Source organism: Eriocheir sinensis, chromosome 20 (genome assembly GCF_024679095.1).
Source record: "Eriocheir sinensis breed Jianghai 21 chromosome 20, ASM2467909v1, whole genome shotgun sequence".
NCBI lineage: Eukaryota > Metazoa > Arthropoda > Malacostraca > Decapoda > Varunidae > Eriocheir > Eriocheir sinensis.
In genome coordinates this window covers 14,622,607-14,649,957 of record NC_066528.1, presented here as the reverse complement: position 1 = coordinate 14,649,957, position 27,351 = coordinate 14,622,607, and the positions used below count along the sequence as shown (strand labels likewise).

Sequence of the window (27,351 nt, the reverse complement as noted above, 5' to 3'; positions counted from 1 at the left end):
AAAATTTACGCATCACATTGAAAATATAACATCGAAAGCAAATAGTATGTTAGGCCTCCTCAAACGTACTTTCAAGCACTGGACAGAGGAAGGCTTTGCCAGTGTATACAGAACATACATATGCCCCCATCTGGAATACGCTGTGCAAGTGTGGAGTCCACAAGGTAGAGTAAACATCAATAGAATAGAAAAAGTACAAAGAAGAGCCACTAAAATCATCCCATCACTTAAGAACCTCCCTTATGAAGAGCGGCTGAGAAGACTTAACATTCCCAAGCTGGAGGATAGGAGAGAGAGAGGGGACATGATCGAAGTCTTCAAAAAAATGAGTGGCATGGAAAACATTGACAAACACACACTTTTCCTAACCACAAACACAACACGAAGTGGCCACTCCAAACAAATATACAAACAGAGATGTAACAAAACGCAAACACAACACACTTTCACGCACAGTTATAAATACATGGAACTCACTACCAGAACACGTAGTAAATGCTACATCCACAACATCATTCAAAAACAAATATGACAAACACAAAACACAGATGAATATGGAGGCGGGCAAAAGGATCTATGTAGATCATATGTAAATCCCGTGGATTTTATTGGTAAGTCTTATTGGTTATTGGTAAGTCTGTTACGGCTTCATGGGATAAGAAATACTAATCCAAGCCACCCGAGCCAAAGCCTTCTTGGCTACACCTAAATCTCCACAATTAATGCACAAACCATGCATGAGTGACCTTTAAGTGACCCCTGACACGTTGAAATAAAGCTATACACATGTATGAAGGCTATTACAGCTTCATGGGATAAGAAATATTAATCCAAGCCACCCGAGCCAAAGTCTTACTGGCTACACCTAAATCTCCACAACTAATGCACACATCATGCGTGAAAGACGTTCCTGTGAACCTTGCCACGTTGAAATAAAGCTATACACATGTATGGAGGCTATTACACCTTCATGGGATAAAAAAATATTGAAGTATGCCACCCAAGCCACCGCCAAAATCGGCTTCACTTAAATCTCCACAACTAACCCACACGTCATGCGTAAAAGGCGTTCCTGTGACTCTTGCCACCTTAATGTAAAGCTATACGTAAGTAGGAGTGCAAACCCGTACCTTATATTGTGTATAGAGGTGGAGATGTGGATGAGGCGGAAACGGTATTATTGTAGGAGTACACCAGTCTAGAGATGGCTTTTCTTACCCTGACCATTAGAAAGAGCTCCGCATTCTGAGTAAATTCATCCCCATAAACACCCCTCGGAAATCATTTATAACGGAGGGAGGGAGGGAGGGCGGTCAAGGCCAGGACGTGACACACGACCGCTCTGATGGTTGATGGGTTACTGCCCGCCGACACCGCCGCCTCCCTAGGTTAGTTTTAGGTTAGGTTAGTGTTAGGTTAGGTTAGTTTTAGGTTAGGTTAGTGTTAGGTTAGGTTAGTTTTAGGTTAGGTTAGTGTTAGGTTAGGTTAGTTTTAGGTTAGGTTAGTGTTAGGTTAGGTTAGTTTTAGGTTAGGTTAGTGTTAGGTTAGGTTAGGTTAGTGTTAGGTTAGGTTAGTTTTAGGTTAGGTTAGGTTAGGTTAGGTTAGGTTAGTTTTAGGTTAGGTTAGGTTAGGTTAGGTTAGTGTTAGGTTAGGTTAGTGTTAGGTTAGGTTAGTTTTAGGTTAGGTTAGGTTATGTTAGGGTTATGTTTAGTTTAAATGCACCTGTGTGGACGAAACTAGTTTTTTCTGGTAGATTTCGGTCTGTTTTGAATGAATGTGCTCTAAATTTTTAATCGCAAATCATTAGTCTCTTGGTTGGAAGGGGGGGGGGTAAAAAAAAAACACGTGATTTGCGATAGAAATGACACGCATATTCATTCAAAACAGGCCGAAAACTACCGAAAAAAACTAGTTTCGTTCGGAAATGCGAGACTGGTGAAGTGCTACAAATTTACCGCGGAAACGCTCCGTCAATGGCGACGGGTGAGGACCCTCACGTCACAAGATGGCGCCTACGACGTTTTTTGAACATCGCACGGGGCAGCACTTGCGACCACAATGGAGGAATTAGGACCAAATGGTGAGATACGACCGGTTGAACATAAGGCGCCATATACCGAATGACAAGGGAAAATGGCGATTCTCCTGCTTGCAACGTGATGAAAGCACTCTAATGAAAGTCCTCACACCAAAGAAATGCTGCCAAGTCATACTCATTGAACGATCTGTCTCGTAACATGGACGTTATCACGCAGCACCGAATAAAAAAAATAAAAAAAAACAAACTTCTGTATATAGTTTTTTTGTGAAGTACAAAGGCTAATGTATGCTCACCCCCCAAAAAATTCCTAGATGTCGTCACACCTGGGTCAAAATGGCCACTTCCAAAACTTTATTTGACAACAAAAATAACGTTACTGTAAACGCTGTGCCGAATGGCACACTGGGCACTCATCATACCAGAGAAGTGAGAAGGAGCAGAGGACTGTGATACCCGCCTCTCCTCAACAGGGCACCGACGCACTAATACATGCCCGTGAATGAGTTGAAAAAGTCGGCCAAGGTTAACCACAGTGAGCGCGAGTTTCAAAAACACCTTAATTTTTGTGCCAACGGCAAACGGTTTCCATTCTAGGGTTAAGCAGTATAGGATACACGTTGTCAGGTCCGGGACTTGTATTTGTTTTAATGGATTGGAGAGCTTTAAGGACTTCATCGGTAGTTATTACAAAGTTAGGCAACGCATGCTCAAGAGGAGGAAGAATACTGTATTCTTCCTCCAAGAGAGCGACCCGCTGAGGGCCACTCCATGTATTATTCCTCCAAGGATAAAACTAAGCCTAAGGAAAAGAAAATACAAGAAATAAAAGACCATAAATGAAATGCATAAAAAGACAACAACTTACGGCATCAAAAGTCTCCAATTAGAAAGAAAAGAGGAAAAAATAGGGAAAATAAAAGAAAAAAATGAAAATAGGCAAATCGGAAAATAGGAAAACCTGTATATAGTGTGAAGAAGAGAAAAAAGAAGCAGAGCAGGTCAAAAGAAACATCATTCAAAAACAAATATGACAAACACAAAACACAGATGAATATGGAGGCGGGCAACAGGATCTATGTAGATCATATGTAGATCCCGTGGATTTTATTGGTAAGTAAATGGGAAAATAGGTCAATCGGAAAAGAGAAAATAGGAAAGTCTGAATATAGGGAGACAGAAAAATCAAAGAATCCAGAAGGACCCAAGAAGCTATAGAGGAAAGAGAAGAAGAAGAAGAAGAGGAGGAGGAGGAAGCAAACAAGTCCCCTGTGTCATCAAGATCAAGGTCGAGGTCCGCCGCGTGCCCTGAAGAGCCCTGGCAGGCTGGCAGTGTTTCTCGTGGAGGAGGAGGAGGAGCCCCTCGGCGTGCAGGCCCCCAGGGTGAGTGTGCGGGTGGTGGGGGGTGCAGGAGGGCCAGGGTGTGGACGGGCTGCACATGGGCCAGGAAGGAGTGGGGGGCCAGGGTGTGGACGGGCTGCACTTGGGACAGGAAGGAGTGGGGGGCCAGGGTGTGGACGGGCTGTACTTGGGACAGGAAGGAGTGGGGGGCCAGGGTGTGGACGGGCTGCACTTGGGACAGGAAGGAGTGGGGGGCCAGGTTGTGGACGGGCTGTACGTGGGACAGGAAGGAGTGGGGGGCCAGGGTGTGGACGGGCTGTACTTGGGACAGGAAGGAGTGGGGGGCCAGGGTGTGGACGGGCTGCACTTGGGACAGGAAGGAGTGGGGGGCCAGGGTGTGGACGGACTGTACTTGGGACAGGAAGGAGTGGGGGGCCAGGGTGTGGACGGGCTGTACTTGGGACAGGAAGGAGTGGGGGGCCAGGGTGTGGACGGGCTGCACTTGGGACAGGAAGGAGTGGGGGGCCAGGGTGTGGACGGGCTGTACTTGGGACAGGAAGGAGTGGGGGGCCAGGTTGTGGACGGGCTGTACGTGGGACAGGAAGGAGTGGGGGGCCAGGGTTTGGACAGGCTGCACTTGGGACAGGAAGGAGCGGAGGGCCAGGGTGTGGACGGGCTGTACTTGGGACAGGAAGGAGTGGGGGGCCAGGGTGTGGACGGGCTGTACTTGGGACAGGAAGGAGCGGAGGGCCAGGGTGTGGACGGGCTGTACTTGGGACAGGAAGGAGCGGAGGGCCAGGGTGTGGACAGGCTGTACTTGGGACAGGAAGGAGCGGAGGGCCAGGGTGTGGACGGGCTGTACGTGGGACAGGAAGGAGTGGGGGGCCAGGGTGTGGACGGGCTGTACTTGGGACAGGAAGGAGCGGAGGGCCAGGGTGTGGACGGGCTGTACTTGGGACAGGAAGGAGTGGGGGGCCAGGGTGTGGACGGGCTGTACTTGGGACAGGAAGGAGCGGAGGGCCAGGGTGTGGACGGGCTGTACTTGGGACAGGAAGGAGTGAGGGCCAGGGTGTGGATGGGTTGTACTTGTGACAGGAAGGAGTGGTGGGCCATGTTGTGGACGGGCTGTACTTGGGCAAGGTTGGAGTGGGGGGCCATGGTGTGGACGGGTTGTACTTGGGACATGAAGGAGTGGAGGGCCAGGGTGTGGACGGGCTGTACTTGGGACAGAAAGGAGCGGAGGGCCAGGGTGTGGACGGGCTGCACTTGGGACAGGAAGGAGTGGGGAGCCAGGGTGTGGACGGGCTGCACTTGGGACAGGAAGGAGTGGGGGGCCAGGGTGTGGACAGGCTGCACTTGGGACAGGAAGGAGCGGAGGGCCAGGGTGTGGATGGGCTGTACTTGGGACAGGAAGGAGTGGGGGGCCAGGGTGTGGACGGGCTGTACTTGGGACAGGAAGGAGTGAGGGGCCAGGGTGTGGACGGGCTGTACTTGGGACAGGAAGGAGTGGGGGGCCAGGGTGTGGACGGGCTGTACTTGGGACAGGAAGGAGTGGGGGGCCAGGGTGTGGACGGGCTGTACTTGGGACAGGAAGGAGCGGAGGGCCAGGGTGTGGATGGGCTGTACTTGGGACAGGAAGGAGTGGGGGGCCAGGGTGTGGACGGGCTGTAATTGGGACAGGAAGGAGCGGAGGGCCAGGGTGTGGACGGGCTGCACTTGAGACAGGAAGGAGCGGAGGCCCAGGGTGTGGACAAGCTGTACTTGGGACAGGAAGGAGTGGGGGGCCAGGGTGTGGACGGGCTGTACTTGGGACAGGAAGGAGTGGGGGGCCAGGGTGTAGACAGGCTGTACTTGGGACAGGAAGGAGCGGAGGGCCAGGGTGTGGACTGGCTGTACTTGGGACAGGAAGGAGTGGGGGCCAGGGTGTGGACGGCTGTACTTGGGACAGGAAGGAGCGGAGGGCCAGGTGTGGACGGCTGCACTTGGGACAGGAAGGAGCGAGGGCCAGGGTGTGGATGGGCTGTACTTGGGACAGGAAGGAGTAAATAGGTGTGGACGGGCTGCTTGGGACAGGAAGGAGTGGGGCCAGGGTGTGGACAGGCTGTACTTGGGACAGGAAGGAGCGGAGGCCAGGGTGTGGACGGGCTTTACTTGGGACAGGAAGGAGTGGGGGCCAGGGTGTGGACGGCTGTACTTGGGACAGGAAGGAGTGGGGCCAGGGTGTGGACGGCTGCACTTGGGACAGGAAGGAGGGGCGGGCCAGGGTGTGGACGGGCTGCACTTGGGACAGGAAGGAGCGGAGGGCCAGGGTGTGGACGGGCTGTACTTGGGACAGGAAGGAGTGGGGGGCCAGGGTGTGGACGGGCTGCACTTGGGACAGGAAGGAGTGGGGGGCCAGGGTGTGGACGGGCTGCACTTGGGACAGGAAGGAGCGGAGGGCCAGGGTGTGGACGGGCTGCACTTGGGACAGGAAGGAGCGGAGGGCCAGGGTGTGGACGGGCTGCACTTGGGACAGGAAGGAGCGGAGGGCCAGGGTGTGGACGGGCTGCACCTGGGACAGGAAGGAGCGGAGGGCCAGGGTGTGGATAGGGTTCCCACCCTGACCTCAGGAAAATACCAACATCTCACTCTCCAAAACGGAACTAACTGTATTTTAAGTTATGGGGGTATTATTCTAGTGTTTGCCCATACTCACCCCTCGCAACCAAAATTGGCTAGGGGGCCATTGAGACTTCGGGGAATGCGGTGGTAAACATGAAATGCGTCGCAAATGCATAGTTTTTGAGTTATGAGGGGTTGAAAAATACCCTAGATGTAGGGAAATTCCTTACAATTACTTAGATGTAGGGAAATTTCATACATTCCATTTTTTTAACAACGTACGGAAACCATGCAAGGTAATTATTGAAAATCACTCTGCACCTCGAAAATACAATATTACGCCTCCATATTGTACTTAAGGGCATATTATACATACGGACGATGTGTTTACATGGCGACGCCATTGCAATATGAGCAGCGTTGCCAACGATCCGGTTAGCAATGATACGCTAGGTGAGACCAGGTCCACCATGCTTGGTTATTTATTATTATTTTTTTTTGGAACACGCACCTTTACCTAATACTATTTCCGATGGTACACTAGGTTAGCGATGGTACGCTTAGTTAGCCATTAGCCCACGCATGTGAGACCAGGTCCACCACGCGTGGTTATTTTTTTTTTAGAACACGCACCTTTAAGAGGGGGGGGTTCCAGGGGGGGGTGCAGCCCTCCCTTGGTTAGCAGGTCGTAACGTTCGGTTGGAGTAGTTTAAATATGCTCCCCCACCCAAATACCCCGGGTTCACGCAGGTCCCCCAAGATCGTTGGTGGAAGGGGATTAATTTGGCTTCTTTACTTTAAAGTACTTTTTTTTTTTTTTTTTTTTTTTACTATGATATATGGAGGCGTATTATTGTATTCTGGAGGCGCGGAGTCAATATCCACAATCACCTTGTATACTGGAAATATGAGCCCGTGAAGCAGATTCAAAATCCGGTTGGTAAGGATTCAGGTGTTCGAACAGCTCGGGCAAGAGGTTCGAGAGCCTGCACTTCCTGCACAAGCCGCAGTATTGTTAAAGGTGTGGTGTTGGATGGATCCCGGCTAGCCGGTGGTTTTACTTGTCAGTGATAAACAATGAAGATACACTGTGTTTGGTGCCACGGACTCTACTTGGAGGACAGAAACCTTGCGATGAGGTGACAACCTACTAGTGAGAGGGCATGAGTGTGGTGGAGGCGGTTTATGTGAGCACAGATGGCCGCCGGTGCCACGCCAGATGGTGAGGTGAGCATCATTTGGTGGGTTCACTACGCTTCTCTCCCAAAGCAAGCTTGGGGATCCACTGAGTGCGTGGTTTTCGTGTGGGAAACACTAAATTCATTGCAAACGCTTATTTTAGTGGTGGTGGGAGGAATTTCCCTAGATCTAAAGAGATTTTATCCCCCCCCACTAAAAAAAATATGCGAATGCGACGAATTTCGTGTCCCCCACCCGAAACCCCGCATTCCCACCAGGTCCCCAGGCTTGTATGGGGGGGAGGGGGGAGTATGGGCAAACACTAGAATTTTACCGTTATGGGTCTTGTCTTATTGCAGTTTCTAGTATTACCGTCCATATGTACATGTCAACGTGTGGTTTTCAGGATTTGTAAGTTTTCTAAAATACAGATAATGAAAATTTGAATTCATCTATGTTTTTTATTTGAAATATCAATATAGTATTGTTTTTGCCTATCGGACTTATCGCTAGCTAGTATCGTAATTGTGGATTAATATTGGGTATCGGTTATCGCCTATATTTGTGTTTCCAGTTAACGAATATCGGTTATCACTGATAAGGTTTTCCATTATCAGTTATCGGTTATCGGGAATAAGGTTTTCTGTTATCGTGCCCAGCTATGGCCATGACCTTACAGCACCACCTTTGACAAAAAAGCCCACCTCAAGATCACTCACCCACCTCATTGACCTAGGGCATTCATGGCGGGTTGCGCTATGCCACCACCGCCTACAATTAGCTAAGGCATCCCAAATACATTTAAAGTTTGGTGACATTTTGCTTCCAAGATATAAGCATTGCATTATGTAACAGTAATCAACTGTAGAGGACAATGCCCCTTCATATCAATCAACATAAAAAAAAAATCCTAATAAATGAACATTTTGCTTTCATAACAGAAAAAATAATGCTCCAGATCACTATTTACTAGTACTCTGAATATTAGATTATCCTAATGTTTGATTTATTATAGTGTATTTTACTGAACTGTAGAGGAAAATACCACTTCACAAATTACGTGAAAAAAAAAAATTGATAAATTAAAATTTTGCTTTCATAACAGAGTAGAAAATAATGTTCCCCATCCTGCTCTTCATCTGTTTCTGACTCGTCACTTTCCTCGGAGAGCTCATCATCTGGGTCATCTGAATTGACAAAAAATCTGAATCATCTGAATCACCAGATGAGGTATCCGATCGCCCTCCTTAAAAGACGGTCGGGTTCATTTCTGTTGAAAAGGAGGGGAAAAAACATTATTAATAGTTTTTTTATGTACAGCTCATCAAAATGAAAGATATTGTATCGACACTAACTCGTATAATCATCATAAAAACTACACCAAATAGCAGAACAAGACTATATCGTCAGTGCGTTGCGAACTGGTACATATATGCGCCAACCCATGCCTGGTACATTGTTGCAGCAATACGCGGTAGAGGGAAAAAATAGTAGTGGTCTGCGATTTGGTATATATTTGTACCGTGGATTTTTACACTATACTACAGGCTATCCTCTCATAATGATACACAACTCCTCTCTCTGCAAAAATCCAACGGACACTGGCGTGGTGGGCGCCGTGAAAGTTCCGCGGAGCAGGCAAGAGCGCTGAGTTGCCAAACGCGATTAATGTGTTAACAGGACTTAAAACTATCAAGCTTGCAGCTTTGGTCGCTGGATATTGTCCGTGTACGTGTAGTTCTGTCTTAGTATTGTTACGAGGATCGCTTCAGATTTATTTAGGTTAGTTCAAAAGACACATTTATCAATTAATGTATCATTGCATCAGTTTATTATCAGTACACTCTGTTACCTTGAAACTCAAAAGGGTTTTGGTAGGAATACAAACTTAATTTCATGCATGTTAGAACAAGTTAAGACTTGGCCAATGAGTGCGCAGCACCGTCACCCCAGCAATGATACCAAGTCCGTGTGTCCCTCCCTGTAGGATTATCCCCGCCAGCTCTTGTGACACTAGCAGTTGTTTTTTACCCCCCCTCCCCCCCACACTCCCAGCAATAATCAATAACCAGAAGAATTGGAAACATATACAAACCTGTCAAAAGAACAGTGTGGTCCTTGTAAATAATGTAAGAGCGGTGATGTCATCAACACGCACTATTTGCCTGACCCGGCGACCTGTGGCTTGCCTTGGGTGCACCCACCACCGCCCTGATCCCTCCCACCAACTTCTGTTTCCTTACCAGCCCTTTTTTTTTTTTTTTCAGCACATGACTTTGCATCCCAATGTCCACCACTGATGTTAGTGTTGAAGTGAGGCATCGAGACAGTTGCTGTCCTCAGTACTTCTTCCGCCCTTGCTGCCGCTGACTTCAGGACTCCTTGGTGCTTCCCACGCCTTGCCTGCTCAATTGGTCACTGAGTGTGGCTTTGAAGCAACCTTGCCACCTTCTCCAGCATCTCTGAGGTTCCTCAAGGCCAGCCAACTCCTCACATCCAGAGTAGTGTTGCAGTGGAGGCTGCAAGGCGGGACAGCAGCTTGAGTGGCTGGGATCAGCAGGAGCAGACTGCTGCTGGTGTGAGGTTCAGGAGTGATAAAAAACACCACCAACACAACCACCACCACCAACAACAACAACTGCTGGCCTCTTCATCCACAAAGGGGAGAGTTTGAATTTCAGAAGTGAGAGAAGATCTGAGAATGAGAACAAGTTTACTGACCAAAGCCAAGAGTGTGAGAAAAGACATGCAGGGAAGGATGACCTCAACAAATACACCCACACACTCTGGTGTAAGACCTCATGAAAGGCAGGAGTGTGGCAAAAGGTTTAGTAATAGGAGTAACCCCAAACATCACACCCTTACACACACCGGTGCAAGAAATCATGAGTGTGAAGTTTGTGGGAAATGTTTCAGTGAGAAGAGTATCCTCAACACACACACCCTTACACACACCAGTGCAAGAAATCACGAGTGTGAAGTTTGTGGGAAATGTTTCAGTCGCAAGGGTAACCTCAAATTACACACTCTTACACACACCGGTGCAAAAAAATACGAGTGTGAAGTTTGTGGGAAATGTTTCAGTCAGAAGGGTACCCTCAACACACACACCCTTACACACACCAGTGCAAGAAATCATGAGTGTGAAGTTTGTGGGAAATGTTTCAGTCGGAAGAGTACCCTCAAATTACACACTCTTACACACACTGATGCAAGCAATCATGAGTGTGAAGTTTGTGGGAAATGTTTCAGTCGAAAGGGTACCCTCAAATTACACACCCTTACACACACTGGTGAAAGAAATCATGAGTGTGAAGTTTGTGGAAAATGTTTCATTGAGAAGGGTACCCTCAAGAAACACACCCTTACACACACTGGTGAAAGAAATCATGAGTGTGAGGTTTGTGGGAAATGTTTCAGTCTGAAGAGTACCCTCAAGAAACACACCCTTACTCACACTGGTGAAAGAAATCATGAGTGTGAAGTTTGTGGAAAATGTTTCATTGAGAAGGGTACCCTCAAGAAACACACCCTTACACATACTGGTGAAAGAAATCATGAGTGTGATGTTTGTGGGAAATGTTTCAGTCTGAAGAATAACCTCAAATTACACACCCTTACACACACTGGTGAAAGAAATCATGAGTGTGAAGTTTGTGGAAAATGTTTCAGTCAGAAGGGTAACCTCAAGAAACACACCCTTACACACACTGATGCAAGCAATCATGAGTGTGAAGTTTGTGGGAAATGTTTCAGTCGAAAGGGTACCCTCAAATTACACACCCTTACACACACTGGTGAAAGAAATCATGAGTGTGAAGTTTGTGGAAAATGTTTCATTGAGAAGGGTACCCTCAAGAAACACACCCTTACACACACTGGTGAAAGAAATCATGAGTGTGAGGTTTGTGGGAAATGTTTCAGTCTGAAGAGTAACCTCAAGAAACACACCCTTACTCACACTGGTGAAAGAAATCATGAGTGTGAAGTTTGTGGAAAATGTTTCATTGAGAAGGGTACCCTCAAGAAACACACCCTTACACATACTGGTGAAAGAAATCATGAGTGTGAAGTTTGTGGGAAATGTTTCAGTCTGAAGAATAACCTCAAATTACACACTCTTACACACACTGGTGAAAGAAATCATGAGTGTGAAGTTTGTGGAAAATGTTTCAGTCAGAAGGGTAACCTCAAAGTACACACTGTTACACACACTGATGCAAGAAGTCATGAGTGTGAAGTTTGTGGGAAAAGATTCAAACTGAAGAGGATATTGGACCTGCACCTCTTCAGACACTCTGGTCATAAAGGGTTCAAGTGCGATGTTTGTGGGAAACGTTTCATGACTAAGGGTGAGATTGCCAGGCACATGAAGGTCCACTTCTCCTGAGGTGCTGTGCTGATTCAGTTCTGCTGTGTGTGTGAGTGCAAGTGTTTGTTGTGGTGGTGTTACAGGGCTGTGTGTAGCACAGAGAACAGAAAATATTCATCTATTGGAACAAATGGTGACTGTGACGGCATGATCTGTTGTAACGGGGTACGGGGTGCGTTTAAAGGGCGTTGATTAAGACTTCAGCTTCCTTAAGGCGATTATATTCTTAGCCTATATGTACAAGGAGCGTTGGAGCGAGAGCGACTGCCGTTGTGTGTCAGTCGGACTCTCTTGAAGGAGTGATGAGTTACAGGTTGGAAAATAATTGTTACAATTGGTCACGTATGTCAAGGTGACTTTCAAGCTTGATGAAATGCTATGACTATACTATAACACTGTTATTCACTTTCCATTCTACGCTACATGTGGTTGGTGGGTCCTGTGAAAGGTCTGATCTTTTTGGTGACTGTGCTGGGCTGGCTGTTGTGGCCTGGGCTTATTGGTCAAGTGTGTGTGTGTTAATAATAATAATATAGTGTATTTGGTCTTACCAGCCGCTAAGCTAAAAATGTACACATTATAAACACATTGTAAAGAACAAGTACAAAATGACGGTTTAGGGGTTCAGGGATCTAACGCAGCAGTGGGTGGTTGGAATGATGGTGGTGGGAGGGTGGAGTGCAGTGTGGTGGTGCTGGGGATGGGGAGGACATCCTCTTCCAGATGGTGGCAAGGTGTTAGTCCCATGTCATCCTTAGGTCAGACGCTGATGGTGGGATTCAGGCAGAGCAGTGGGAGGTAACTCAGGCCACAGACTGAACACTGTTGTGCCATACCCTGGGCTGGTGGGACAAGAGAGGGGGGTGGTTGGGGGGACAAGGGCACAGCCTTGGCAGGGGGGGTGTACATTGTGCTCCACTTGAGTGACAAGGCTCCAACACAGCTCTCACCAAAGCAGAGCAGGCCTTTCCTGGCAGCAGGGTGGGCAGGATGACAGTACTGTATGCAAACCACACCAAACTGGCAATTGGGAGGGGTAACTGATGTCTTAGGGTGTTGTCACTTTCCTGTTTCCAACCTTGTGATGTCTCATCTCAACAAGCAAGTCAAATACCACGGCAGCCTTGGGGGGGGCACAACAGCAGTGTCACCACTTCCTTAGAGGGATGAGAGAAGTAACGGGAGAAAGGAATAAGGGAGAAGTTTGGTAATGCAGAGGCGATTTATCAATTCTCTCCATACACTCCCGTCTTCTCATTCTTCCCTCCCCTACTTCTCTTGGGTGTTCTACCACCCTGTCCCCCCTCCCCCCATCCCCTCTCTTCCCCCAATCAGAATTATAACAGGTTGCATTTACATGTGTCTTGTATGCTCTCAAATCTCAGTGTACCACTTGGGAATTTATGTAAAGATAAAAAAGCATTCCGAGAGACGAGTTTTATTATCATAAGAAAATAGCATGTGTTCCTTAATTTCACTCTCCAGTCACCATCAAGACAACCTGTGAATCACAGCTTTGGATCATGGGTCAAACTTTACTAAAATTCCTGTGGAAGACAGGCAAGGCACGACACATTAGCACCACTGTGGGCCATCATGCCTTGACGCGCCCTTCATGATGCATGTAAACAGTGGTTCCATGCAGGATGTGGGAGGTGTAGCCAGAGCCTGTACAGGGTACTGCAGGAGGAGGAGGACCAGCTGTGGTTCTGCCCTGATTGTAGGCCAGGCATGGTGTGGGCCTGTGCAGAGGTGAAGAGGCTGAAGGAAGAGAATACTATTATAAAAAAACAAATGCAGGAACTAAAGGAAAAATATGAGGAGTTGACGGAGAACATAAAGCAGTCAGAAGAGAAAAGGAAGGACAGAGAGGAAACAATAGTGGATAGAGCAGTGGAAGAAGCTGTAAAGAGAATGGAAAAGCTTCTGGAAGAGTCAGAGAAACAGAGGGAGGAGAAGGAAGATAGAGAGAGGAGGAGGAAGAATTTAATTGTTTTTAACTTGCCAGAATCAACAAAGGAGCAAGGAAAAGACAGAGAGTTTGAAGATAAGGAGAGTTGTGACCAGGTGTTTGGAGAGATTTTGCATATAGAAGGATGCAAGATAGAAAAGGTGGTTAGACTGGGAAAGAAACAAGATGGGAAAGTAAGGCCGACACTTGTGAAACTAGAGGATGAACTTTCAAAATGGCAGATTATCTCAAGAGCAAAGACTCTAAAACAGGAGGAAGATGAAACATTTAAGAGATTAATTATTGCACTGGACATGACACATCAACAGAGAGAAGAGGATTACAGACTGAGGCAAGAGCTAAGGAGGAGGAGAGAGGTTAGGGTTGCCATATATGAACTATCAAAATTCCGGACACCTTCACTAACACCTGATTATGGTCCTGATATGATACTAGAAAACATGTAAATTAATTAAAGGAAACTTAACTTATTTACCTTTGCATATGGCTGATAATCTTGAATTCCGTTTCTCCACTTAGTGTTCTTGTTGTTGGCGCCTTAATTTAATTCTCCTATCCATGAGTCAATATTGCGACCAATGGCAACTTAATTTTTCTCAATTGTATCTTTCAAACATGATAATGGTTCTTCCTTGTTTTTTTTTTTTTTTTTTTTTTTTTTGGTGTTCGTGTGTGTATGTTCACTGTGTATGTGTTTGCGCTATAGTTCTTTATGTGTATTTGTCAGTCTGTATGTGTTTGTGTCTATTTTCCAATGTATGTGTTTTTGTGTATTTGCTTTGTGTTCCTTGTTTTTATCTTCTTATTTTTATTATTAATTCTCTTCTTTGTATGATTCTTCTGTTTTTCTCAGCCACAGTTTTCAGATTATTTTGGTTTAATATTTCTTTCACACTTTCCCTTCCTTCTATATTTTCTAATATGTCACTGTATGCTACACAATTGAATATATGTATTTGGCTTTCGTTTTCCGCATAAGCTTATTTGCTGTCTTCTAACTCTTCTTCTTCTTCAACTACTGCGTGTGTTGCTTGATGTGCCGATGTATATTTTCCTGTAGATCTTATTTTTTTTAGTAGTTCCTTGTTGGACTTTAAAAAGTTGAAGAAGTCAACGCAAGAGGTCTCTCGGTAGTTGTACTGTAGAGTCAGAATACCTTTCATTGTATCAACACTCAGCTTGTTCCTTTCCTTCGTCCACTGACTTTGCATCAGCGAAAAGACTCGCTCCACATTAGCATTGTGGGATGTTACAGCAAAAAAGAATTGTGCAATTCTGAGCAGTTCTGAGTGGCATTCAATATTTTTTGATGCTTCAAAGTACCTGGTCCATTTCTTATGTACTGGTAATTTACTGAAGTCTTCATCATCCTTGTTCCTTTCTACAAACTGCCTCAGGTTACAAACTTGGTCAAAGCACTTTACATCATCAAGCTCTACTCCTTTGTCTATCAAAGGTTCCACATCAGTCCAGTTTGGTACTTCACTCAAGACCATCCACTTGAAACAAGAGAACTCTTCCAGTGGTTTCATCCACTTAGCTAAGTACTCTGAGCATCTGTTGTACAGGTTAACTACTTCAACACAGAACCTGTTACACTCATCTTCTTTTCCTTCTGTGCGCTTCTGAGCAATTAGTCCTTTAACTTTTAAAGACATGAAATGCTGGGTCTTTCTTTCTGCAAGTACTTTACACACAGACTCCAAATTTGTCAGCACCTCTACAACAGAGTTACTTTCCTTTTCAATTGTTTGAATGTGTGTGTGAAATACAGCCATTAAAGAGTGCATGTGCCAGAGGTAAATCTCACTAATTTCATTTACAAAGAATTTTTTTATTACTGTTGGTGGTTGCTCTTGTGACAGAAAGAAGGACTTAAGAGCAGGAAACATCTGTATCAGCCTTGTGATGCCAGGAAATAGTGACAGCCAACGACTCTTACTATGAGAGAGAAGTTTCCTGTACTCAACCTCAGCAAATTCACAATACTTTAGTTTTTCAGAGCGAACTGTGTAGATATGAAAATACTGATAAATCTTATTGATGATATTTTCAATATCAATATCCATTCTTTCTGCTCCATGATGAACACAATTATTCAGAATATGTGCTGGGCAACCTACTCCAATCAATGACTTTTCCAACATCTTCTTCAGATTTGCAAACACATTATTCCCGTCTTCATTACGCTTGAGTCCTCCAAACATTGTATTGCAGTTGTCACCTGTAAATGCCACACACTTTTTAGTAAGCCCATGTTTATCTAGGGTTTCTTTCACATATTTGGCAATAGCGTCTGCAGTCTCATTTGGGGTGTTCTTAAACTCAAATCAGTTTTGACTGTAAACCACCATTCTTCCAGTCAAAGTACTGAATAATTACAGGAAACTGCTTTAATGCATCGTGATTACTACCATCTGTAGCAATTCCACAGTATACTACTTCATTTTCTGTTAGGCTTTTTAGGGCAACATCAACAGAATGAGGTGCAAGCACAGCTTTTATAATAGCTGCTGTCTTTGTTCGAGCACTAGAAAACTTTCTTGCCACCTCAGAATCAGGAAAAGTTATTTTTACCAAAACAGATGAACAATCCATGGATAAGAAACTAGTACCGTGATGTTTGACAGTGTGAAATGCATAAGCACCTTCTGCAGCACTAACATCTTCAGCTTCACTTCCTGGTTTTACAAAATAATGTGTCATCTTCATTGATGAACCTTCTTCTTGCACTGCTCTCTTATGTTTCTCAGAGCTCATATGTGACTGTATGTCAGTAATGCCTTTATGTGCCAGTGAGACAAATGTTCCTGGTTTACACACCAAACACTCTGCTTCCCACTCATCCCTGCCTTTTTTGAAGCACGGTAGTTTGTTCTGCATCTCTGCAGTGAATTTACACTTTCGTTTGGGCATCTCGACAAGAACAAGTAATAGTTGTAATGACGAGGTCACAAGGCCGCAAACAGTAATCCAAACTGACCCCTATCAGAGCTGGTGAAAGACTGGGGCGCAAGCGCGACGTCAAGTGAGGCGGTGTTGGGAAGGCTGCGAGCACCGTCTTCATACAGGACCCGTACACGTCAGAGTCTTGACCGCAACCAAACCAAAGCAGCTGCCACTCGGACTCGGTGACCTCTCTCTCTCTCTCTCTCCCATCATTTCAACACAAGGAAATCTAATAAATGTTATTTTTTAACATTTAGTAATGATAGAAGGTGAAATTCCGGACATTTGTGGGATTTTAAAAAATCCCCCCGGACGCAGATTTCGTTATCTGATTTCCGGATGTGTCCGGGTAAATCCGGACGTATGGCAACCCTAAGAGAGGTGTATGATAAAAAGAGGAAAAATAGTGTCCCTAAGGGGTAACGAAGGTAGATATTGTAGTAAAAGTGACGATGTGAATAAAAGACGAATAGAAAGAGAGAAACAAAGAGTGTGGAATATAAAGGTTATAAACATTCAAGGCTTAACACAAACAAAAATCATAGATATTGAAAAGATGATAAGTGAAATGGATGTGGTGTGTGTGACAGAAACCCATGAGAAAGTAAGAAAGGTGAAGATGAGTGATGATTTGGTAACCATGGAAAGTATGAGAGAAATACAAGACAGAAAAGGGGGGGTATTATGCTTCTACATTAACCAAGTGGAAATGTAAAATTAAGTAAACAGGAAAATAAAATAAAAGACTATTTATATGTGAAAGGGTCAGCATTTGGAATTAATATAAATATTGTGGTGGTCTATTTTGCAACAAACAACAAGGAAAGGAACAAAAGTATAAGAAAAGAAATTGAGAAAATAATTGAAGAAAATATTGAAGATAATTTAGTATTATTAGGAGACTTTAATGGGCATGTTGTATTTAAAGGAACACAAGAATTGGATGATAATGGAAAAATGATTTTAGAATGGATGGAAGTTTATGGTCTCATAATGCTTAACGATGACTTTGAGTGTAGTGGTGAAGTGACGTGGAGAAGAAATGATCTAGAAAGTACAATCGACTATGTACTGGTAACACAACAGCTTTACAAAGAATATATAAGTATGGAAATTGATGAAAAGCAGGAAAAGTTTGATTTATCAGACCATAACCTAATTACAGTGACATTGAAAAGGAAAGATAAGGAATCAAATGGAGTAAAAGCAGAAAGATGGAAAGAATATGAATACTTTAAAACTGATAAAGACTCACTAATGAGGTATAGACGAGAAGTGGAAAAGAGGTTAGAAAACAAAGACACAATAAGTATAGGAAATCTGAATTCAATCCTAGGGATGAAGCAAATAAAACCCTTAAGAAGAAAAGTAGGAGGAAAATTAAAAGAGGTGGACAGGAACAAAAGTTAGAACAACCATGGATAACAGATAAAATTAAGTAGTGTATAAAACAAAGGAAAGAATATAACCGAGCCAGGAGAAATGCTACAACACCACAAGAAGAAATATATTATAAAGAAAAATATCTACTAGCAAAAACAGAGACCAATAAGGAAGTGAAGTCAGCAGTGTATGATTATGAGGAAAAAATAGCAAAGGAAATAAAGGAAAATATTGATAGGAAAAAGTTATGGGAACTTATTGATAAATTGAGGAAAAAGGAAAGAAAAAAAGAAGGTGAACTGAGAATCTACGATGAAAGTGGAAAGGATTTACCTAGAGAGGAAATTAAAGAAGTGATTCAAGACTACTGGAAGAATATCTATAGAATGAATGAAAATAATGTAAAAGAAGTGTGGAATGCAGAAACAAAAAGAGTATATACAAGAAAAAGAGAGGAAAACTTACTCTCAGAAAATATTGTAAGAATACTAATAGAGAACGAACAGGGGGAAGACTTGGCCGTGTGGGATGAAAGAACACTGGAACATTTTGATACAGTGAGTAAACTGAACAGGGTGATAAAGGAGATGGAGTACCATAGTTCAAGAGAAAGAAGTAAAAGAAGGCTTAAAGAAGCTAAAGAACAAGAAGGCAGCGGGTCAGGACAAAATGAAGGGGGAATTCTATAAAGCACTTCAAGACAGTGAGAAATTTATAAAGTTATTGACAGAAAGTTTCAGGGAAATATTAGAAAACGGAACAGTACCTGATGAATGGAAAGAGTCAAGAACAATAATGGTGCCAAAGAAAATAAACCAAAAGTTTCTGAGTTAAGGCCAATAGCAATAACGAATGTGTCATATAAGTTATTTATGTCAGTAACAGTACAAGAACATATTGAAAAACACTTAATTGATAATAAACTAGTAAAAGATAACCAAAACGGATTCACAAAAAAGGGCAGAATAGAAAACAATTTAATGGTGTTAAAATATTGTATTGACAATACATTCAAAAATAGAAAACATTATATGTGATGTCAGTGGACTATGCTAAAGCATATGATTCAGTAAAAAGGGACAGCTTGATCAGCATATTAATGGACTACAAAATTCATCCTAACTTAATAGATGTAGTGACTGGAATATATACAGACGATACCACAGATATAGCAATAGGAGGAGATAAAGAAATCGAAATGATAGTGACCAGTGGCATCAGACAGGGCTGTACAGCTTCCACTACCTTATTTAAATTATTGACATACGTAACGATAGACACACTGGAAAAAGAAGGAGGATACCAAGACGAAAACTTTAAGTTAAGTGCTCTATACTATGCAGACGATGGACTATTAATGGCAAGAACAGATGAAGAAATGAGTAAAATGATAGATGTACTGGCTAACCTAAGCAATTACACGGGCCTCAGAATAAATAGAGATAAGAGTAGTATTATAATATTTAATAAAAAAGAGCAGCCTGAACAGATACAAGGTATCAAAGTTAGTAAAGACATTAAATATTTAGGAGTAACAGTGAGTAATAAGAAAAATTGCTTCAAAATCCAAAAAGAGCATTCTATACAAAAAGCTAAGAAACTTGCCAATTTAACATATCCAGTCATTGCACAGAGCTGTAACAAAATTCTTATCGGGAAAACTTACTGGAAGAGTATTGTCTTACCAACAATTTTATATGCATCTAGTATTTTAGCCTATACTAAAGATGAAATTCAAAAGTTACAGAGGATTGAAAATTCCGTGTATAGGGCAATCCTGGGAGCACCAAGCTATGCTCAAGTTCCAGTCTTGAGAGGAGAGACTGGGTCATGCGCCATGGAGACCAGAATAAGGCAAAACCAGCTAAATTATTTGAAATATATAGAAGAAAATGAAAGAAATGAACTGATGAGGAGGATCATAGAGGAAAAGGCAACAACAAGGAATGATTATTGGTTTAAGTCAACTAAGCAATTTATGAAAGACATTAATTTAAATTACTCTGACCTAAGAACAATTAAGAAAGAAAAATTAAAGAATAAGATTAAAGACTGGGATAGTAAGAGATGGCAGCACGAAGTAACAGAATATCAAGTTTATCAATATATAAAAATTGGAAGACAGAAATGTCTGAAGAGAAAATATACGACAACAGACCATCGTCACCAATATTATTTAAAGCAAGAACAAATAATCTAAGACTAAATGATAGAAATAGACACACTAACGGAGACACTAAATGCATCTTTTGTGACTGGAATGTAGAGGATTTAATGCATTTTCTGTTGTGGTGCCCAGGATATGCAGAAATAAGAAAGAAGACAATTTTACTGCAAAGACCATACATAGAAAATGAAGAAAATATCATAGGACAATTACTCTTCAACGAGCTAAAGATACAAGAATCCAAGGAAATAGTGTATGAGATGTGGAAGAAAAGAGAAAGCCAACGAAAGAACATAATGGAAGCAGCAGCATAAGAAGACTTGGAACAGCATCAGGGAAGCGCCGACACAAAGGCCAAGCTTCCCGACTTACACCTGACCTGACCCGACTCGTCCCGTCTATCCCGGTCGCCAGCAGTCAGGCTGAGGGGCGACCTCACGTCACAAGATGGCGCCTACGACGTTTTTTGAACATCGCACGGGGCAGGACTTGCGACCACAATGGAGGAATTAGGACCAAATGGTGAGATACGACCGGTTGAACATAAGGCGCCATGTACCGAATGACAAGGGAAAATGGCGATTCTCCTGCTTGCAACGTGATGAAAGCACTCTAATGAAAGTCCTCACACCAAAGAAATGCTGCCAAGTCATACTCATTGAACGATCTGTCTCGTAACATGGACGTTATCACGCAGCACCGAATAAAAAAAAAGAAAAAAAATAACTTCTGTATATATTTTTTTGTGAAGTACAAAGGCTAATGTATGCTCACCCCCAAAAAAATTCCAAGATGTCGTCACACCTGGGTCAAAATGGCCACTTCCAAAACTTTATTTGACAACAAAAATAACGTTACTGTAAACGCTGTGCCGAATGGCACACTGGGCACTCATCATACCAGAGAAGTGAGAAGGAGCAGAGGACTGTGATACCCGCCTCTCCTCAACAGGGCACCGACGCACTAATACATGCCCGTGAATGAGTTGAAAAAGTCGGCCAAGGTTAACCACAGTGAGCGCGAGTTTCAAAAACACCTTAATTTTTGTGCCAACGGCAAACGGTTTCCATTCTAGGGTTAAGCAGTATAGGATATACGTTGTCAGGTCCGGGACTTGTATTTGTTTTAATGGATTGGAGAGCTTTAAGGACTTCATCGGTAGTTATTACAAAGTTAGGCAACGCATGCTCAAGAGGAGGAAGAATACTGTATTCTTCCTCCAAGAGAGCGACCCGCTGAGGGCCACTCCATGTATTATTCCTCCAAGGATAAAACTAAGCGTAAGGAAAAGAAAATACAAGAAATAAAAGACCATAAATGAAATGCATAAAAAGACAACAACTTACGGCATCAAAAGTCTCCAATTGGAAAGAAAAGAGGAAAAAATAGGGAAAATAAAAGAAAAAAATGTGAAAATAGGCAAATCGGAAAATAGGAAAACCTGAATATAGTGTGAAGAAGAGAAAAAAGAAGCAGATCAGGTCAAAAGAAACATCATTCAAAAACAAATATGACAAACACAAAACACAGATGAATATGGAGGCGGGCAACAGGATCTATGTAGATCATATGTAAATCCCGTGGATTTTATTGGTAAGTAAATGGGAAAATAGGTCAATCGGAAAAGAGAAAATAGGAAAGTCTGAATATAGGGAGACAGAAAAATCACAGAATCCAGAAGGACCCAAGAAGCTATAGAGGAAGGAGAAGAAGAAGAAGAAGAGGAGGAGGAAGCAAACAAGTCCCCTGTGTCATCAAGATCAAGGTCGAGGTCCGCCGCGTGCCCTGAACCTTCCTGCAGAAGTCGGGGCAACTCGACTGGATCTAACTCCCGCCCTGGTGACAGGACGGCCAACACAATCAACGACTCCTGATAACAACTACCACTGACGGGGCTCTAGAGGCTGTGGGCCCACAGCCTAACTAGCCCCATAAAACACCCACGAAGAAGAAGAAGAAGAAGAGCCCTGGCAGTGTTTCTCGTGGAGGAGGAGGAGGAGCCCCTCGGGCTGCAAGCCCCCAGGGTGAGTGTGCGGGTGGTGGGGGGTGCAGGAGGGCCAGGGTGTGGACGGGCTGTACTTGGGACAGGAAGGAGCGGAGGGCCAGGGTGTGGACGGGCTGTACTTGGGACAGGAAGGAGTGGGGGGCCAGGGTGTGGACGGGCTGTACTTGGGACAGGAAGGAGCGGAGGGCCAGGGTGTGGACGGGCTGTACTTGGGACAGGAAGGAGCGGAGGGCCAGGGTGTGGACGGGCTGTACTTGGGACAGGAAGGAGTGGGGGGCCAGGGTGTGGACGGGCTGTACTTGGGACAGGAAGGAGCGGAGGGCCAGGGTGTGGACGGGCTGCACTTGGGACAGGAAGGAGTGGGGGGCCAGGGTGTGGACGGGCTGTACTTGGGACAGGAAGGAGTGGAGGGCCAGGGTGTGGACGGGCTGTACTTGGGACAGGAAGGAGTGGAGGCCAGGTGTGGACGGGCTGTACTTGGGACAGGAAGGAGTGGGGGGCCAGGGTGTGGACGGGCTGCACTTGGGACAGGAAGGAGCGGAGGGCCAGGGTGTGGACGGGCTGTACTTGGGACAGGAAGGAGTGGGGGGCCAGGGTGTGGACGGGCTGCACTTGGGACAGGAAGGAGCGGAGGGCCAGGGTGTGGACGGGCTGCACTTGGGACAGGAAGGAGCGGAGGGCCAGGGTGTGGACGGGCTGCACTTGGGACAGGAAGGAGCGGAGGGCCAGGGTATGGATAGGGTTCCCTCCCTGACCTCAGGAAAATACCAACATCTCACTCTCCAATACGGAACTAACTGTATTTTAAGTTATGGGGGTATTATTCTAGTGTTTGCCCATACTCACCCCTCGCAACCAAAATTGGCTAGGGGGCCATTGAGACTTCGGGGAATGCGTTGGTAAAGATGAAATGCGTCGCAAATGCATAGTTTATGAGTTATGAGGGGTTGAAAAATACCCTACATGTAGGGAAATTCCTTACAATTACTTAGATATAGGGAAATTTCATACATTCCTTTTTTTTTTTAATAACGTACGGAAACCACGCAAGGTAATTATTGAAAATCACTCTGCACCTCGAAAATACGATATTACACCTCCATATTGTACTTAAGGGTAGGTTAGCTTTGAATGCACCAAGGTATGCAGCGGTGGAAGCATTGAGGGGTGATATGGGGTGGAGTACCTTTAGGGAAAGATTTAGGAAGGCTACCCTTAGATACAAAGTCAGACTGGAACGAATGGATGACGCGAGATTGGCACGGAAGGTCTACTTGTGGAGTGTGCATGAGAGCAAATGGATTAAAAACTGCATGAGAATGGTTGGTGACAGTGGTATGCGAGTCAGGTGGGTGAGCAGAGAGGAAGGGAGGCGTTTCTTTGAATGGAAGGTGACTGACAGAAATAGTGAGGGTCTAGAATGGAATGTGAGAAAGTGGAAGAAAGAGATAGACAGTGCAGTGAAAGGTGACGGTCTGAGGAGGTGGAAGCATGTGATGGAGCGAAAGACTACTTTGGAGTGGTACAGGGAAAAGGAAGCCCCGCAGTGTGTCAGCTGGTATGATGGAAGCCTGGGTGGTGATCTTCTCTTCCAAGCTCGCGCGCAGTGTATGAATGTGAATGCAAGAAACTACAGGTGGTCTGAGTCCCGCAGCAAAGTGTGTCAGATGTGTGACAGGGGTGTGGATGAAACTGTCGTGCATGTGATACTGGTGTGTGGGAGGTACCGGAGAGAAAGGACGGAGATGATGAGGGTGGCACTGAGTGAGATGGGCTGTGATGTGAATGGGAGGATTGCAAGGACAGAGAGGGAATGGATGCTGCTGCTGCTGGGACTGAGTGATGAAGCAAATGATAGAATTATAGAAGCCATGAAGGCTTTTCTGGAAAAGATGTGGTGTGCAAGAAATAGGGAATTGGAAGATTTGTAATGGATACTGCTTGTGTTGTTTTATTTTTACAGGGTGTGCCGATACGAAGGCCTGACTCTCCAACGGGTCACCTGTACAGCAAGAGCAAGAGATATTATACATACGGACGATGTGTTTACATGGCGACGCCATTGCAATATGAGCAGCGTTGCCAACGATCCGGTTAGCAATGATACGCTAGGTGAGACCAGGTCCACCACGCGTGGTTATTTTTTTTTTTTTGGAACACGCACCTTTACCTAATACTATTTCCGATGGTACGCTTAGTTAGCCATTAGCCCACGCATGTGAGACCAGGTCCACCACGCGTGGTTATTTTTTTTTTAGAACACGCACCTTTAAGAGGGGGGGGGTCCAGGGGGGGCGCAGCCCTCCCTTGGTTAGCAGGTCGTAACGTTCGGTTGGAGTAGTTTAAATATGCTCCCCCACCCAAATACCCCGAGTTCACGCAGGTCCCCCAAGATCGTTGGGGGAAGGGGATTAATTCGGCTTCTTTACTTCTAAGTACTTTTATTTTTTTTTACTATGGTATATGGAGGCGTATTATTGTATTCTGGAGGCGCGGAGTCAATATCCACAATCACCTTGTATACTGGGAATATGAGCCCGTGAAGCAGATTCAAAATCCGGTCAGTAAGGATTCACGTGTTCGAACAGCTCGGGCAAGAGGTTCGAGAGCCTGCACTTCCTGCACAAGCAGCAGTATTGTTAAAGGTATGGTGTTGGATGGATCCCGGCTAGCCGGTGGTTTTACTTGTGTCAGTGATAAACAATGAAGATATACTGTGTTTGGTGCCACGGACTCTACTTGGAGGACAGAAACCTTGCGATGAGGTGACAACCTACTAGTGAGAGGGCATGAGTGTGGTGGTGGCGGTTTATGTGAGCACAGATGGCTGCCGGTGCCACGCCAGATGGTGAGGTGAGCATCGTTTGGTGGGTTCACTACGCTTCTCTCCCAAAACAAGCTTGGGGATCCACTGAGTGCGTGGTTTTCGTATGGGAAACACTAAATTCGTTGCAAACGCTTATTTTAGTGGTGGTGGGAGGAAAAATTCCCTAAATTTAGGGAGTTTCCCTAGATCTATGGAGTTTCTATCCCCCCCACTCTAAAAAAAATATGCGAATGCGACAGATTTTGTGTTCCACACCCGAAACCCCGCATTCCCACGAGGTCCCCAGGCTTGTATGGGGGAGTATGGGCAAACACTAGAATTTTACTGTTATGGGTCTTGTCTTATTGCAGTGTAGGTGATGTTCACCATGGTCGACTTGGGAGTCCACCGCCCCAACACTGTGCCCTACTCCTAGGGCCGCTTTCACTTTATTTGTTTTGATCGTTACCAATGACGGTGATCGACGCATAGTTCTCCACGTGAAACTGGTCTATGGGGTAGTGGTAGAGGAGGTGAGAGGTGTTGAGTGTGTGGTAAGGTGCGGGGCTGGGCTAATCCCGCAGCCGCCACTACCCCATAGGCCAGTTTTACGTGGAAATACTTTAGCGGCAATCACCGCCATTAGTAACGATAAAAACAAACAAAATAACTGTGAAAGCAGCCCCTAATGTGCCTCAGCTGGTCAGGGAGGGAGTTACTCTCTGCCCCCCTTGGAGTAGTCACGTGTGGACAGGGGCTCATTAGGGATCCCCTGCAGAAACAGGTAAAATTTTCTTCTGAAGGTCTACATGATGCATTTAGAAGTGTCGGTTAAGATTCGTTTTAGGCCCGTGCCAGTATCTCATTACCTACCTTATGAAACATCACTATCTCTTCATATATCTTTTCTAAAACCTTCAACAGTCATGGAAATGCTTGTTATAGTAATTGTAGTATATCACTGTATTATTATTATTATTATTATTTAATATCACCACGAATTAGGCATGCAAATATCAATGGAAAAAACCCACGACAGATAGATCACGCCACCTTGTAGGAATGTCAACTGTCAGTGTTTACCGTTTCAGTTTGTATACAAAGCATTTCATCAAGCTTAAAGGTCACCTTGACATACGTGACCAATTGTAACTTCATTATTTTCCAATCTGTAATTCGTCACTCCTTCCAGAGAGCTCGACCGACACACACCTATTGTCTTGGCTCTCTCTCACCAACGCTACGCTGTACCTTGGGTTAAGAATACATTTCTTCTAAGACAGCGAGTGTTTTTCCTCACGCCCACCAAAACCCTGGCTGAGCTCCCCGCAACCAAGTTTTACACTGTTACACGCTTTGAAAATCCAATTCAAGGACTTTTTTTAACTCTTGAAAATTGGGAATAATGTTTATGAAAGCGCATCGCCTCCTCTGGCGACGGCCGCGGCGACGCTGCAGCCGGTGTTGCGAGAAATACCTCCTTGCTGAAATAAGTCACATATACATGTGGTGGGGGGTCGAGGGGGGCACAGCCCCCCCGTTAGTAGGTCGTAAAGTTTGGTTGGAGTAGTTTAAATATGCTCCCCGACCCTAAACTATCTGCGAGCTATTTTACAGCTGCGGCGGATGCAGCGTCGCCGCTACCGCCGCCAGAGGAGGCGACGCGCTTTCGTAAACATATCCCCTATTTTCAAGAGTAAAAAAAAAATTCCTTGAATTGGATTTTCAAAGCATTTCCATGACTGTTGAAGGTTTGTAGATAAGATATATGAAGAGATAGTGATGTTTCATTAAGTAGATTATGAGATACTGGCACGGACCTAAAACGAATCTACCGAAGTTTTCCTGATGTCCCTCGGCAGGCAGTTGAATAGTCTTGGTCCCTCGTTGGTAAAGCTGGCGGCATGTATGGACCTAATACATTGACTGACTGTTTCAATGGATGTTCTGGGGCAGGTGCGGCCAAATCGGGGGGGTGTCTGGCCTGTAATCCCTCCTTCAGTTTGTGGTGATGGGTTAGGCACTTGCTTCTCCAGGATTTTCCAAGTGTTAATTATGTAGTACTATCTCTTCGCCTTTGGAGGGAGTCGAGTTGCAGAGTCTTGAGCCTGTCCCAGTAACTCAGATTTTTCATTGAGATCAGCTTCCTTGTGAAGACCCTTTGTGTCTGTTCCAGTCGCTTGATATTGTACATTTTGTGTGGGGACCACAGATGGCACAGGTATTCCATTTTTGACAACACCAGGGACTTCCAGAGCGGGAGGAGGTGTTCAGGTTCCCTCGTCTTGAAGGTGCGGAGTATCCATCCGCTCATCCTGCTGGCCGTCCTTGTGATGTCAATGTGCTCAGTAGGTGAAAAGTCATTACCAACTAGTACCCCCAGGTCATGTACGGAGCCCTTCTCTGCAAAATCTTGACCTTTCACCTGGAACTGTGATCTTGAGGTGGCCATTTTCCCCATATCTTATTCATTCAAATTTATTTTTGTTGAAAGACATGTTGTTTTCCTAACCTAACCTAACCCAGCCCTAGAATTTC

General features: G+C 44.8%; 1 protein-coding gene across 8 annotated transcripts in view; it reads left to right on the top strand.

Moving 5' to 3' along the window:
• Nucleotides 1-3,129: 3,129 nt before the first annotated feature.
• The window catches only part of LOC127001220 (zinc finger protein OZF-like), an 80,971-nt gene continuing 56,749 nt past the window's right edge, over nt 3,130-27,351 (top strand). The window contains exons 1-2 of one of the 8 annotated variants that reach the window (XM_050865455.1): nt 3,138-3,421; nt 9,427-9,742. Coding sequence is in view for 2 of the 8 variants with exons in the window: in XM_050865450.1 (XP_050721407.1) it covers nt 9,861-11,549 (1,689 nt within the window). In the remaining 6 variants the exon portion in view is untranslated. Of the gene's footprint in view, nt 3,422-9,426; nt 12,962-27,351 lie in introns of those variants that run through there. The other 7 variants (XR_007754919.1, XR_007754920.1, XM_050865450.1 and 4 more) reach the window with 7 other exon arrangements.